This window comes from Suricata suricatta, chromosome 17, assembly GCF_006229205.1.
Source record: "Suricata suricatta isolate VVHF042 chromosome 17, meerkat_22Aug2017_6uvM2_HiC, whole genome shotgun sequence".
Lineage (NCBI taxonomy): Eukaryota > Metazoa > Chordata > Mammalia > Carnivora > Herpestidae > Suricata > Suricata suricatta.
This window is the reverse complement of record NC_043716.1, coordinates 15,477,208-15,491,995: the sequence shown is the minus strand read 5'-3', so window position 1 is coordinate 15,491,995 and position 14,788 is coordinate 15,477,208. Positions and strand designations below refer to the sequence as shown.

At 42.6% G+C, this 14,788-nt stretch overlaps 1 protein-coding gene and 1 non-coding gene across 2 annotated transcripts in view; one reads left to right on the top strand and one right to left on the bottom strand.

Moving 5' to 3' along the window:
* Positions 1-7,863, bottom strand: part of BLMH (bleomycin hydrolase) — a 46,097-nt gene extending 38,234 nt beyond the window's left edge. Inside the window, exons 1-5 of the mRNA XM_029928414.1 lie at positions 7,663-7,863; positions 7,165-7,362; positions 2,905-3,014; positions 2,109-2,250; positions 1,428-1,516 (exon numbers count right to left, since the gene is read on the bottom strand). Of these exons, the coding sequence (XP_029784274.1) occupies positions 1,428-1,516; positions 2,109-2,250; positions 2,905-3,014; positions 7,165-7,362; positions 7,663-7,675 (552 nt within the window). The 5' untranslated portion in view covers positions 7,676-7,863. The remainder of the gene's footprint in view (positions 1-1,427; positions 1,517-2,108; positions 2,251-2,904; positions 3,015-7,164; positions 7,363-7,662) is intronic.
* Positions 3,163-3,235, top strand: TRNAK-CUU. The gene has a single exon. It is a non-coding gene; the product is annotated as a tRNA-Lys (tRNA).
* Positions 7,864-14,788: the final 6,925 nt, after the last annotated feature.

Genomic DNA, 14,788 nt, shown 5'->3' with positions numbered 1-14,788 from the left:
GAAACTTATTCAGTATTCCAAATAACTACCCAACTTCAACTGTAAATGAGCCTTGCAGATCATTGCTAGTTCTTTTAAAGTGTAAGGAGGCCAAGCCCCAGGGCAAAGTTCATAAAAATAAATCTATTTTCCCCCAACTAGTCCACTTAAAGATATAACCAAAGACACTTCCCCTAAAAGGAAAAAAAAACCCATGGCTTATTCCCAAAGAATTCAAGATGGAACCACTTCTGCTATGCAGCTGATGGTACCCTCTGTGACAGTATGCACCTGGATGGGGAACACATCTGATTCCGTAACGCCTATCACCCTTAGCAAAAGTAGGAGACTTAAGATGATTATGCCACTCAATCACTCCAGTAGAGTTTTATTTAGAATTTTACAGATTATTCACTTCTCCTTCTCTGCCAAATTATTATAATGGCTATGCCAACCCCCAATAGTTTTCACTTTTGTTGTTTTCAATTTTGAAAGTACCTAAGATAAAAGTGAGTCTTACATCGACCCACAGTGCTAAAGAGGATCTTGCTTTCCCCTAAAATGAAATTCAATGATATACTATTAAGGCTCTTTCATTCCTGTGGTTAAGAATCCTCAGTTTCCTGGGTGGAAAATAACCTACTTCTAATCTTGGGGAAATATATCTATATTTTAAAACGTCATCTTTCTCCCAGGGGTGACAAATCCTATTTCGGCCTGATAGATCAAGAGAGCAGGTCCTGGCAACTCCCAGAAAAAGGATGTCTGGTAGAGTAGCATCATCTCGGTAAGATTTATAACCATCCCCGGGGGGTGCCTCGCTGCCTCAGTCAGCAGAGCATGCGACTCTTGATCTCGGGGTTGTGAGTTTCATCAAAACATATGTATGTGTGTATGTAGGTGTAGGTGTGTGCATATGCGTATGTGTATGTGTCTATGTATACATATAACCCACCTTGGGAAAATAGGTTATGTAGTGAAAAAAAATGATTCATTAAGATAGCTGATGCAATAAAAAGAGGTTCAATGACTACATTAAATCTTTAGTGAGTGAATAAACGACACTGATGTGGTTTAGGGACGCCTCAGAACGCCATATACTCTTTAAGAAAAGTCTCACAAATAGTTCTTTTTTGTTCCAGCCCACCTCCACTAGAACCCAGTGGGATTATGGCTCATATTAAGCATGGGATTTTCTTTCCTCAGTACCCATGAGAAAACATTTAAATCAATGGAAATAAAAGTAGAAGTTTAAAAAAAAAAAAAAACACTCCAATCTCAATTATTTTTAAGTTAGTCTGTAGCTAGGTTTCCTTTGATACACATGAGTAGCAACCTTGTACATAAACGGTGTACACTTAAATGCCCAGGAATCCCCTTGGAAAATCGGTGAAGAGCTTTAAGGTAAGTGCACTAAATCTAATCCCACCCTGCTCCATGTGGTGCACCTTGTGATTGAGAATGTCGTTCATCCTTCTGGTCGCCTCTGTTGTGTAAGACTCAGGGAAGCACTTCTTAGGGACGACACCGTATTTTTCTAAAAGAAAACAAATTTTGGTGTCCAATAAGGTCAAAGCATACTCCAGCATTAGAAACCCTAGCAAAAATTGCCACTGCTTTACAGAATCGGCCATATTGTGCTGTTCTAAATCAGAAAACGTAACAATCTTATCCTCCATATCAATAAGCAGGACATGAAATTTGCTTATTTACCCATATATCTGAGACTGGATTCTGTTCTTTTTATCTAGCATACTTTGTAAAATGCTCAGCATTATCAGGTTTTCCCAAAAGAACTTTTTGAAAAAAGAATATTTTCATACAGTTGCAGTTTCAGTGTTTCACAATTACATCAATGGACAAGAGATAAACTTTTTCATAGGTCAGTTCTGCTTAATACAAGCATTGCATCTCCAACCAGCTCTTCAAAGTACCTACCTCCTTACGTCTCACTTAAAGGAAGTACTTAATAGGTGAGAGTGTAAGATAAAGGTTCTTAAGCTAACTGTATCCCCTTCTAGGAGACTAATTCTACTCTGTACATAACTGCCAAAGAAATGGCCCATGCACAACTACAGAGCCTTGTTTGATCATATGGAGTTTCAGTTCCATCAGAGAAGTGCTCTTACCAACAATATTGACAAGCATATCCCACTGTCCACCATCATTTGCAGGATTCATAAGCAAATACTGCACCAGCCTACCATCCTCAGGCTCCTTTTTCTGGGCTGTGTCCACAAAAGCATTTAAGAAGAAATAACAACGTTCAACCTAGAGTAAAAGAAGTTAAATAATGTTAAAGGAAGAGAGCTAATCCTTTTATTGACGTTATCAACATAACAGAATACCTGGACCATAGTAGGTATTTTTAAGCTAAAGTTGGTAATTAAATATCAGTATTTGGCTTCATAAGAATATTTGAAGTTTCCTCATATATTTCTGTAGATACATTCAGTAGTTTATCAAATAATGCACTGTTTTATTTTGATACAAAATCTGAAACAAAGTTTTAATCAATAAACATTTAATGGACACATATAACATACACTTTAAAATCACTTGTTTTTCAAGCAAGTGTTACCCAGATGGGAAATCAGGCCCTAGAAAGACCAAAGAACCCAAATAAAGATGCTCAAAGGGGAAATTACTAAAAACAAATAAAAAGTTTTAAATAAGTTAAGAAAGAAACAAGGAAGGAGCAGGGTATGTCAGTAGACTTATTATTTCATTGCAAAAAGTAGCCACCTACCAACAAAAAGCAGTTCTGTGTTTGAAGAGAGTCAACCTTTGATACTTTGGAAATCAGAATAAGTGGTGTCCCATCTATAATGGAAGGCAGACTATGACAGGAGAGCAAGAAATGAAGAGAGAGTCCCTACCAAGGCTGATACTGAAAAAAAGAGCCTTGCAAGATCAGTCCCATACCTTGTCCCAGAAAAAGAGATAAGATTGACTAAACTCAAATTCTTCAATATTTAATTTTTTCATGAATGGAAGTCTCATAACATTCAGACAAGAAAAGATCCAGCATCGCCCTGTAACAAGAAAGCAAACCAAGAAATTAGAATGAGTGTTCACATAGATTACATTGTTCTATCTCTGTTTCCTAAAACTGAAAACATGACAAGATCTTGGACAATTTAAAACTAAATCAGAAAGAACAGAAAGATTAAAACAAGGGGCACCTGGCTGGCTCAGTTGGAAGAGCATGTGACTCTTGATCTTAGGGTTGTGAGTTCGAACCCCACGTTGGGTGTAGCAATTACTTAAATAAACTTAAAAAAAAACATGGCAAGAAAGTATTTGAAATATATATGCAAAGGCTTAATGCTCTTAACATATGAAAAAAACTCTTTACATATCATTTAAAGACCCCAATACAAATTGTCTAAGAAAATCACATTAGAAAAAGAAAATACTGCTAGAGAGACGTGAGGAGAGATCATGATTAGACAACTTAATGGCCAAAAAAGATACAAATGGCAAAGAAACATTTTTTGAAGTTTATCATAAGACATTTAATTAATAATGCCCAATATTGAGAACGATTTGGGAAATAGCATTATTATACACTCTGGATAGAGATCTAAACAGGTACAAATTATCTGAAAGCAAATTGGCAATACATGGCAAAAAATTTTTTAAAGTCCCTATCCTTTATTTTTATGTTTTATTTATTTTTGTGAGAGAGAGAGAGAGAGAGAGAGAGAAAGAGAGAGAGAGGAGGAGGCGTGGGCACAAGCACAAGTGAGCAAGAGGCAGAGAATGAGACAGAGAATCCAATGTAGGATCCACCTGGCTATATGCTGTTAGGGTGGGGCACGAACCATGCGATCATGACCTGGTCTGAAGTGGGACACACAACCGACTGAGTCACCCAAGCACCCCAGAAAGTCCCTACCTTTTAATCTGGAATACATAATATATGCTTCAATATAAGATGACCCTAACATAAGTCAACCTCCATTCTCCCAAAGACAATTAAAAAGAAAAAGTGGTTGGGGATGCCTGGCTGGCTCAGTTGGTAGGGTGTGCAACTCTTGATCTCAGGGTTGTGAGTTTAAGCCCCATAGAGATTACTTAAAATCTTTAGAAAAAAGAGAAAAAGTTGTTTAGCTAACTGGATCATACAGGCACTGAAAAATAGAGATGAAACAGCAACTGTCCACCTATAACATTTAATTTAGTAATGTAAATATATACATTATTTTAAATCACATTAACATTAATAAATTGACGTAGAAACAATGTTTCTTCCACTTTCACTAATGTCATTTTCATACTGATTCGTACTCTTCACTTGCATTTTGGTATCAGTGCTTTTGCCATCATTAGATCTACTCTTTCAATCAGAATGCTTCATCTTTCTTCCATCCAGTATGTTTGAGTCATAGCAATGTTTAGAATCTATGCATCATGCTATCTCTGAAAACTGTATGCCAGCACCAATTACAGAATCACATTCCGCATTTGTCCAGTAAGTAGATAATCACAAACTCTACAATGTCACCATTTCCTTACTTATTTAAGTGACCATTAGAAGGCCTATTTACACTGATATCCAACATTTCCACGTGAAGTCACGTCCTAGGAATATACTATGTTCAAATTTTTCACATTTTTAAAAAACCGATTCAATCAAATGATCTCTATATGCATCCCAAACTAACACAGACTGAGGTCATTTCACAGGTAAGTGCTTACCAAATTGTATTTTACTTCAAAATAAATGAACCACAAGTTGCTCCTTATGAGGATCCCTGTAAGGCCTCAAATACAGGGTAACTCTTTCCTAAAGGAAAATTCAGAGGGAAAAACCTTGACCTTTATTTGGGCATAACTTTTTTTTTTTTTTTTTGAGAGAAAGAGAGAGAGAGAGAGAGAGAGAAAATGCACATGCACACAAGTGAGTGGGGGAGAGGGGCAAAGGGAGAGAGAATCTTAAGCAGGTGTCACACTCCGTGTGGAGCCAGATGCAGGGCTCAATCCCACAACCTTGGGATCATAACCTGAGCTGAACTCAAGAGTTGGATGGACACTCGTGGTGCCTGGGTGGCTCAGTCAGTTAAGCATCTGACTTCAGCTTAAGTCATGACCTCACAGTTATTGAGTTTGAGCCCACAGTGGGCTCTGCACTGACAGCTCAGAGCCTGGAGCCTGCTTCATATTCTGTGTCTCCTTCTCTCTCTGCTCCTCCCCCACTCACTCTCTCTTTCTCAGAAATAAACATTAAATAAAATTAAAGGAGAAAAGTTGGACGCTCAACTGATTGAGCCACTCAGGCACCCCTGGGCATAATGTTGTTACTGCTATAAATGTATGTTCCCGCTATACTGGTAAGTGAAAAAGGTAGATAGGTTACCTAATATGTAAGGTATCCACCTATATTAAACACACACACACACATACACACACACACAGAATAAAGACCTGACTATAAAAATATGTACCTATTGGTTATTTTGCAAATATTCTACATTGAAGAGCAGTAATTTTGTAATAAGAAAAAAACAATTAAAAATAAGTGACAATAGGGGCACCTGGGTGGTGCAGTCAATTGGGCATCCAACTCTTTGATTTTGGTGCAGCTCAGCTCATGATCTCACAATTTAAGCCCCAAGCCCAGGTCTGTGCTGACGGCATGGAACCTGCTTGGGATTCCCTCTCTCCCTGTCTCTCTGTCCCTCCCCTGCTCACTCATATACACACTCTAAGTAAATAAACATCTTTTAAAAGAGAAATAAATAACTATGGTGTTTTTTTTGAAAAATCACTAATGATTTAGCTCATTTTTACCTTGGGTCCGTCCGTATGCCCCTCTCATATTTACTATATTATTTCCCAGTAAAGAAAACCTGTATGTACTGTTAATGTGAAAACTGAACGAAAATAAACTACATAGCTCATGTGCTATTTATATCTCTTGTAAATAAAAGTGATACTACAAAATATATGACTTGGTCTATTCCAGAGGCACAATTCCAGGTTTTTTCCTAAGAGGTCACTGCAATCTAAACTGTGTAGGGCCACTGTGACATTACTAACTGGATCATTTGTAGCCTGACAGTCCACACCATCCTACCATGGCAAAACATTAATTATGGCAAGGTCATGGCTTTTTTTCTCCCTTAACATCTAAAATCACTGGGTTATGATTTACACACCAAAAATATACCCATATTAAACCTACACTTTGAGTTCTGCCTGGCTGTCACCAAGCACAAGATCTGCTTGCTGTCAAAATACACTGGGAGTAGTTTTTATTTATTTTTTTAAATGTTTATTTTTGAGAGAGAGAGAGAGAGAGAGAGAGCGAGCAAGCATGAGGGGGCAGAGAGAGAGGGAGACCACAGAATCCAAAGCAGGCTCCAGGCTCTGAGCCATCAGCACAGAGTCCTACATAGGGCTAAAACTCTGAACAGTGAGATGGTGACCTGAGCCAAAGTCAGACACAACCACTGAGCCACCCAGTGCCCCGACTGGGAGTAGTTTTTAAATGGATAAATGTTTAAAAGTCCTTTTAGTACAATTATGCTATAAGACTATCCTCCTTATTTAGATTCCTGGTTAACCAATCTTTCACCTTGCTGCTTTTCTGACAGTCGTGCTAGACAGCAAAACAAGAGCTCTTGACTAGTAAGGCAGGAGAACTGAGTATTTTTCTGTATTACAAACTAGTTTATTGGTGGAAATTGAGCCCATTAGCACATTTGCTCAAACTGTAACTTTTTGGCCTATTTAAAAATAACACTTGATGATATTTTGATACAATTACATTCTGTCTTTTCTACTTCATGTATTTGTATATGGCCTTCAGGGCAAGAACATTTGGGGGGAGTTTTCTAGAGCATGGACACTTTTGTATGGTCTGTTTGGTACTAAAAAAATGTATCTCCAAGACACCTGGCTACAATCACATAACTTTGGGACAGAATATCGTGACTTACATTCAAACACATGGCTACGGACTTGTCACTCCGACGCTCAAAGCAAATACACGATCAAGCCACAGAGGACTAAAGTAAGTAACAAGGTGATGTTCTTGGACCTGCCTTTCCCTGTGCCTGTTCTCTGGAAATTCATCACAAGTTCTTTCAATACAAACTTCTACCCAGCACCATTCGTAAGGCATCAAAATGGGGCACTGCCAGGAAGGTCAGTGTGCAAGGAGTTTTGCGACCTCACCTGAGCTCTTCTGGTTGGTGACCGGCTTGCCTTCCTGAGTCACAGCGTGCTGGAACACATGCTGAGCCCCCTGTACCGTGGCCCTCTTCAGGCAGATGTCCAGCAGGTCGTGGGTGGTCCCGACATTCTGGGCAAGTACGAACTGAGGGTCGGAGTTCAGTTTCTGAATCAGAGCAGCTACCTTCTCCGAATTCAGTCCTGTGGGAAGACCAAATGGTATTGATAATATCAGAATGGGGCTCAAGAGGGCTGGTCCGGGACTCCCACAGCTTGGCTCTAACTTCGGAAGACCCTTGCGGCGGAGATGCCCCTTACCGGCGACCTCCCCCAAGTGCTGTCTCCCTCCAAGGCCGCTTCAGCCCGCCTAGAATGCTCCATTCCCGCCATCGCCCCCGGTCCCAGGCCCGGTTCTCTCCGCCGCCGGGCCTCTGGGGCCCAGCTGATCCCCCCGAGAGGACCCCGGCAGGGCCTCAGCAGCGGGGAAGAGCGACGCCTCACCCGCGTTGTTCATGGTGGCCACACCGCCCGGCTGGGGAACGGTAGTTTTGGGGTTCTCGGGGGAGCGCCGGGGTTATACTGCGGCTCGCTGCCTCAGCTGCCGGACCTGCCACTCGCACCCCGAGCGCTAGAAGGAGGGAACCGGCTCGGAGGTGGAGGAGGCTGAGGCCCAAAGAAACGGGGTCCGCGGAGGGACAAAACTCCCCCTCGCGTTGCTGAGTCAGCGCCGTCTGGGCAGGCCCCGCCCGGGGGAGGGACGACCGGGCGGACTCCCGACACGCTCCGTCCCGCCCGCGCCCCCGCCCCACCTCCGCGCCCTCGGGGTTGGCTCGCGCGGCGCCAGCGCCCCAGCCCCCTCGGGCTCCCGGCTTCATAGCTCCCGGGGCGCCTCCGCGCTAGGGCCGGAGCCCGAATACTCTGGCCTTGGGGAATGGACCCATTAAACCTTTCCCGATGCCTAAAGGGCGCTCGGAGGCTGTGGGGCGGAGCTGAGGGGCCACATCCTTAAGCACCGGGCTTAGGGTGAGCAGACTCGTGTAGACACACGACAAAATGTTCCAAAAGCTCTTCCTGGAAGCATCCTTAGTTGATCGTTCACTGCATTTTCGATGGCAACTTGTTGCTCGGAACGAAGTTCTTGGGTTTGAGGGGGAATTGGAACCAAGCTCTTTGCCACCCACTCAGAAGCTACTACCACGGTTCTACAAATTATACATCTGCTCATTCAAAGAAAACTATCCATTTTGGGCTTCATGGAATCAGTGAATGTTTCCTGCTTAGCCCAGCATGTACTGTGGGCTTAACTGAGGGGGATGACAGAGTTGTTGGTCTTAAGCACTAACACTGTTTTGCCAGGCCCTATACCAAACTGCAGATGAGCTGCAAAATAACTTGTAGACAATCTATAGTAGCATATCAATAGTACTGTAGAAACAGTGATGACTAGAAGCCCCTGAAAAAAAAGATGACAGGTAAGCATAGCCTTTGAATGGATGGGATTTTAAAAGGCAAAAAAGAGGAAGGGCATGCAAGGCACAAGCAAAGGCACAGAGCGTTAAAGCACACGGCAAAATCATGTTGAAGAAACATGCATCATAGTCTGATGTGGTTAAGAACAAGGAAGGGTTTGAGATCAGGGGCAAGGTATACAACTGGAAGGGTAGCTTTGGTCAGGATATGGAGGGTTTATATACCTTGCCCCAGCTTCTGTAGTTTATCCTGTGAGTAATTAGATGCCAAAATCAGTTTTTAAACAAAGGAGCAATGTGCTCAATTCTGTGTAAAGAAAGAAACACAACGGCACTGAGGAGGGTGACTTAGAGCAGGGAGATTCTAGAGATAGAGGAACTAGTTGGAAGGCTATTCCAGTAGTGTCTTTAGGAGATGATCCTTAAATTGAGGAAAGGGAAGAGACACAGACAATCTGGAAGTTTTCAGTTGAACACGAAGCTGGATCATGGTGGCATTAACCGAGAGAGGGAATAGAGAAAAAGAAATGTTTGGGAGTATGCAAGTAAGCAGATAATGAATTTAATTTGGGCCTTGGCAAGTTCAGGGCATCCACAGGACCCTGAAGAAGAGAAGTACAGGAAGCAGATGAAATAATGTCTAGAGATTAAGTAAGACATGCAAGTCTTGGAACCATGAAAGTCAACAAGGTTGCAGAGGAAAGGAGAGTAAAGCAAAAATGGAATGAGGACTGAGGATAGTACCCTGGGTGGCAGCATGCATATAGGGTGTTTTCCAAGCTCTACTTGCCACTCCACGCACTCTGGCCCATGGCTGTCCTCAATCAGGGTATCCTGCATCTTATACTGTTAATTACAAGGAAGCCATACGGAAGTGCCATTAACTCCAACAACAGCAACATTTAAGGAATGAGTTAGGACAGGGGAACCAGCAGGAAAGGACAGAAAGTACAGACAGAGAGGTAATAGACTAGAGTAAGGATGCAGATTTGATTCGGGTTTCCCCTCTGACCTTGAAGGCCAGCTAACACCATTAACATTTCTGGGGGCGGGCCTAAAGATGGAGGTTAAGACTAGTCACGCCCTACCTGAGGGTCCTAGTCACGCCCTACCTGAGGGTCCTAGTCACACCCTACCTGGGGGTTCTGGGTCCACTCTGTAATTGGTTAAAGTTACTGTCAATGATGTGATGCTATATTGATTGGACCCCTGTACCTGTGTCACAATTTCCTGTAACTCCCCCTTCCCAAACTCATAAAAGGCCCTACCCCACCGTGTTCGGGGCTCACTCCACGTGGATCCAGTGTGTTGTTGAAGTCTGTGAGCCCGAGTTTAGGCTGGCTGGGCCTAAATTCGTAATCAAGCCCTTTGCTTTTGCATGCGTGAATCGGTCTCCCAGGTAATCTCTGGTTTTAGGGGGCGATATTAAAATCTGGGCATAACACTAGGAGTGTTGTGCTTTGGAATCCCAGGAAGGCAAGGAGAAGATGGTGAAGGGGACTGAAAGCTACAGAAGAGTTTGGCCGTTGGATCAGGGGCAACCTTAGAGATAGCAGCTTAGTGGAAGGGTATGGGGCAGGGGCAGAAGCCACATTGCAGTAAGTTGAGAGGGAAGAAATATTAGGGAAACGCTTTTGGGAGGAAAGGTAAACTTCTGTCTACCAGGAGGATGAAAGGCAGGAACCAGCACAGATGCCAGAAGGGTATAGTTGTTAGGATAAGAGCCTAGGAAAAGAGGAGTGATGGAGTCAACGGGGTAGGTGGAGGGGACCAGTTTTACAGCTACTGCCACCCTTTCCACGCCAGTGATTGTTTCCCCACCCCATGCTCAGAGATTCCTATCGTCTCTTACTCTGCCCACATTGTCAGGGTGGCACCCTTAGTGCTAGTTTTCCACCCAGCAACTCACACCCTTACATTCAGCCCCCGTGTGAGCCCAGACAAGAGGTGTGGAAGAAAACTGGCTTCTCAGTGGGTTCACCCCAAATGACCTGCCCAGGAAGACATGTCCCCAAGAATATGATTCTTAGGATCTACCCCTCTAACTCCAGCCAGAAGAGATGTTGTTGGGCCCAGTGACACCTCATGGAACGAAGCAACTAGAAACAGTTCTAGTATGAAGTCCGCAATAGAAAAAAGGAAATCTTTATAAACCCTGTGAAGTGGCGCCACCTGCTGTTGCAGATGTGCCTACTGCCTGTTGCTTCCATGGGCTGTAGCCAGTTAAAGCAAACAGGACCAGTCTCTAAGCAAATTCTGCCTCCTAGTTCCCCTTATGTGCTGTCCACCAGTCTTTGATGAATGTCAGTCACCTGCTTCTACTTTGGTGGAAAAGACCAGGCTTTTATGTTGGATGGAAGTCTGGATTAGGATCTAACACAAATATTCTGCATATAAATGTTGCCCCAGTTAACACTGAGGTTTGCTTTGGTCAGAAACCCTCCTGGTGTTTCACTGCACTTGACAGTAAACTTCAGAGGTCACATATTGGTGTCCTGCTGGGCCAAATTCAGCTCCTAGATGTATTGTTTGGCCTACATGGTGTTTTAATATTGCTGCACCAATATTTAGGATTGGGAATTTTTGTATACAAACCTGGGTTACTGGCTTCTCTTGAAAATATTGTTTCAAAAAAATTATTTTCCTGCACTATAATCATTTCTCCACCAAAAGTGAAAAAAAACAAAAAACAAGTTAAGGGGAGACCAAATACTTTTCTTTATATTGAGCTTTCTTGCTTCACTCCTTTCCTTTTATTACATGTATTTACATTTGAGTTTTTCATCCCCTAATTTCAGGTGGCCTAGGTGGAGTTTGGGAGGACTACTTCTCTCTGTCTATACTCATCCCTACCCATACCCCCCAAATTCCAGCCTCCCTGAGATGTGCAAAGTCAGCAGGAACTGACTTGGATAAGGCTTTCAGATACTGAATCTTGGAACTTTTGGGGCCCAAAGAAGCCCATATCCCTTCACTACACTTTTCCTCTAGAGGTACCTGAGTACAGGTAACTGGCAACTTTAGGACTTCTACCTTCCCTACTATTCCTAAACTCCATGTAGGCTTAGTCCAACCCTGTTACCCCTCCTTCAGATTCAGATTTTAAGAAGTTGACATATCGGACATGAGTTGTAAATAATGTCTTTTTTTCTTCCTTTGGAAACATTGTCCAGTGTTCTAGAATGATGTTGTTATATCAGCAACATTATTCCTACTTCTGGATATGACCTTTCTGCAACTCAGTCACTCTTCTGGATGCTAGTAATTCACAGAGTATTCCAGGGAGAGGAAACAGCATATGCAAAGGCAAAGAGGCACAAATAAACTTGAGTGTGATTCAGGAAAGATAAGAAAGTCTGGACAAGTTTTATGAGTATTTTAACGATACAAATTTGAAATAGCTCATCATAAACTATTTTTTATGCTGGGAATCTACCCAAGGGATACAGAAGTGCTGATACCTGGGGCACATGTACCTCAGTGTTCATAGTGGCCTTTTCAATAATAGCCAAATCATGGAAAGAGTCTAAATGTCTATCAACTGATGAATGGATCAGAAGATGTGGTTTATATATACAATGGATTACTACATGGCAATGAGAAAGAATGAAATCTGGCCATTTGTAGCAACATGGATAGAATTTGTGGGTGTCATGCTAAGTGAAATAAGTTAGGCAGAGAAGAACAGATACCATATGTTTTCACTCATAGGTCTAACAGGAGAAACCTAACGGGACCATGGGAAGGGGAAAGGTGGGAAAAGAGTTAGGGAGAGGGAGTGAGGCAAATCATGAGAGACTCTTGAATACTGAAAACAAGCTGAAGGCTGAAGAGGGAGTGGGGAAGGGGAAAGGAGGAGGTCATGGAGGGGGGCGCTTGTGGGGAAGAGCACTGGGTGTTATATGGAAACCAACTTGGTAATAAACTATTTTTTAAAAATTACAAAAAACTAAAAAACTATTTTTTAAAGTTTATTTATTTTGAGAGAGGGAGATAAAGAGCAGGCAGGGGAGGGGCAGAGATAGAGGGAGAGAGGGAAAATCCCAAGCAGGCTCTGCACTATCAGTGAAGAGCCCCATGTGGACCTCAAACTCAAGAACTGTGAGATCACGACCTGAGCTGAAATCAAGAGCTGGACACTTAGGGTGCCTGAGTGGCTCAGTCGGTTAAGCGTCCAGCCTCGGCTCAAGTCACGATCTCATGGTTAGTGGGTTCAAGCCCTGCGCCAGACTCTCTGCTGACAGCTAGCTCAGAGCCTGGAGCCTGTCTTCAGATTCTGTGTCTCCCTCTCTCTCTGACCCTCCCCTGCTCATGCTGTCTCTCTCCCTCAAAAATAAATTTTAAAAAAATTAAAAAATTAAAAAAAAAGAGTTGGATACTTAACCAACTGAGACACCTAGGCACCCCAGTTATAAACTTTTTTTTTTTAGAGTGTGAGAGAGGGCGCAAGTGAGTGAGGGCAGAAAGAGAGAAAGGGAGAGAGAGAGAGAAGCGGGGCTCACTAGAAGTGGGGCTTGACCTCTCCTGACATGGGGCTTGAGCTCACCCGAAGCTGGGCTCATGTTCACCTGATATGGGTCTCGAACTCATGAACTGTCAGATGATGACTTGAGGCAAACTCAGATGCTTAACTCGCTGAGTCACCCAGGTACTCGCCTCCCCATTATAAACTTAATAACACCTTAGTGCATGCAGAAAATTTGAAGCAATGTGAAGCCTTCACAATGTTTAACATTTGTCAGAAATGGCATATTTTCAAAGCTGGTAGTGGTTCCGTGAATCAGAAACTACTTATGCTATTGCCACATGGCGGAGCCATTTTAGCTAGTAAAGTTGTATCTTTCCTTCAATAAATTTACATTTATCACTAAATAGTCTTGCTAAATGCTATTGCTAAATAGTCTTGAATTATGGATGTGTTAAGTTTTATGTAAAGTTTTCAGGAATGTATCCTTTGCCTAAAATTCAACTGCACTAAAGTTTGGTGTGGCAAGAGTAAATGATAGGGGAGGAGAAGACATATAGGTGGTAAGAAATAAGGTTGAAAAGACTGTTTATATTCAGATTGTGAAGCACTTTGATGGCCATGTGTCTTTTATTCATGGGAATATTACTATATCCACAAAATCCCCCCACAGGTGGTAAGGAGAATGGGAGAAAATCATCTTCAAGTGATATTGCCCGTAAAGGCAATAAGTTACTGTTTTATTTCTCCCAAATATTTCATTTCCCCCTCTCTTTCTTTCCTTTTTTCTTGCTTTTAGTCAACAGCTTATTGAACATCCACTATTTGGCAGCGAGTGTTCTAGGCACTTGAAATACAGAAATGGACAAGACCTTGGTCCTTGACCTCAAGGAGCTTAAATCTAGTAGAGAAAATAAAAAATAAAATTAATCATTATTTTTGTTTTTATTAATGCAAAACATATTCAGTGAATACTTACTTTGTGTCAGGTGGGGCACCTGGGTGGCTCAGTCAGTTAAGTGTCCTACTCTTGATTTCCACTCAGGTCATGATCTTGTGGTCCTGAGATCAAGCCTCATATTGGACTCACGTTGGAGTGTAGAGCTTTCTTGGGATTCTCTCTCTATCACTCATCTCCTTTCCTGCTCATAAGGCAGCATGACATGATAGTGCCTGGTCAGAGATGGTAGTTGCATAAAGAGCCCCTCCGAGGAAGTGACTAATACTGAATGGCAGTAAAGCTGTGGCCATGGGAGGATCTCTGGGAAAAAGTAGCAAGACAAGGGGAAAGCAAGGGCAAGGGCCTTCAGAGAGAAACAAGCAGTGGCCAACAATGTCATAAAGAACTCCGCTTCTTTCCAGCACCAGGATCTTCCATTCACACCATTCTTGGGCTTACTCCCCTTCTTCCTTCTTCAAGTGCTTCCTTCTTCAAGTCCAGTGGGGAGGAAAATTCTCACTTTTTCTTACCTTCTTCTAGGAGCTTCATTCACTTCCTTCTAAGAGATAAGACCACCAGAAGCTTTCAGCACATATCATCTGGAATTGTGTTGTCCACAATGAGGTCATGTGTCTGTTCCCGAAGCAGTCATTGGCTAGGGAATGGGATTACCCCTACATCAGTCGGGCCAATCCTAGTGCAAGTTAATTCCCCAAACTGCATTGCTTCTCCTGAGTGCGGGATGGGTGGAAT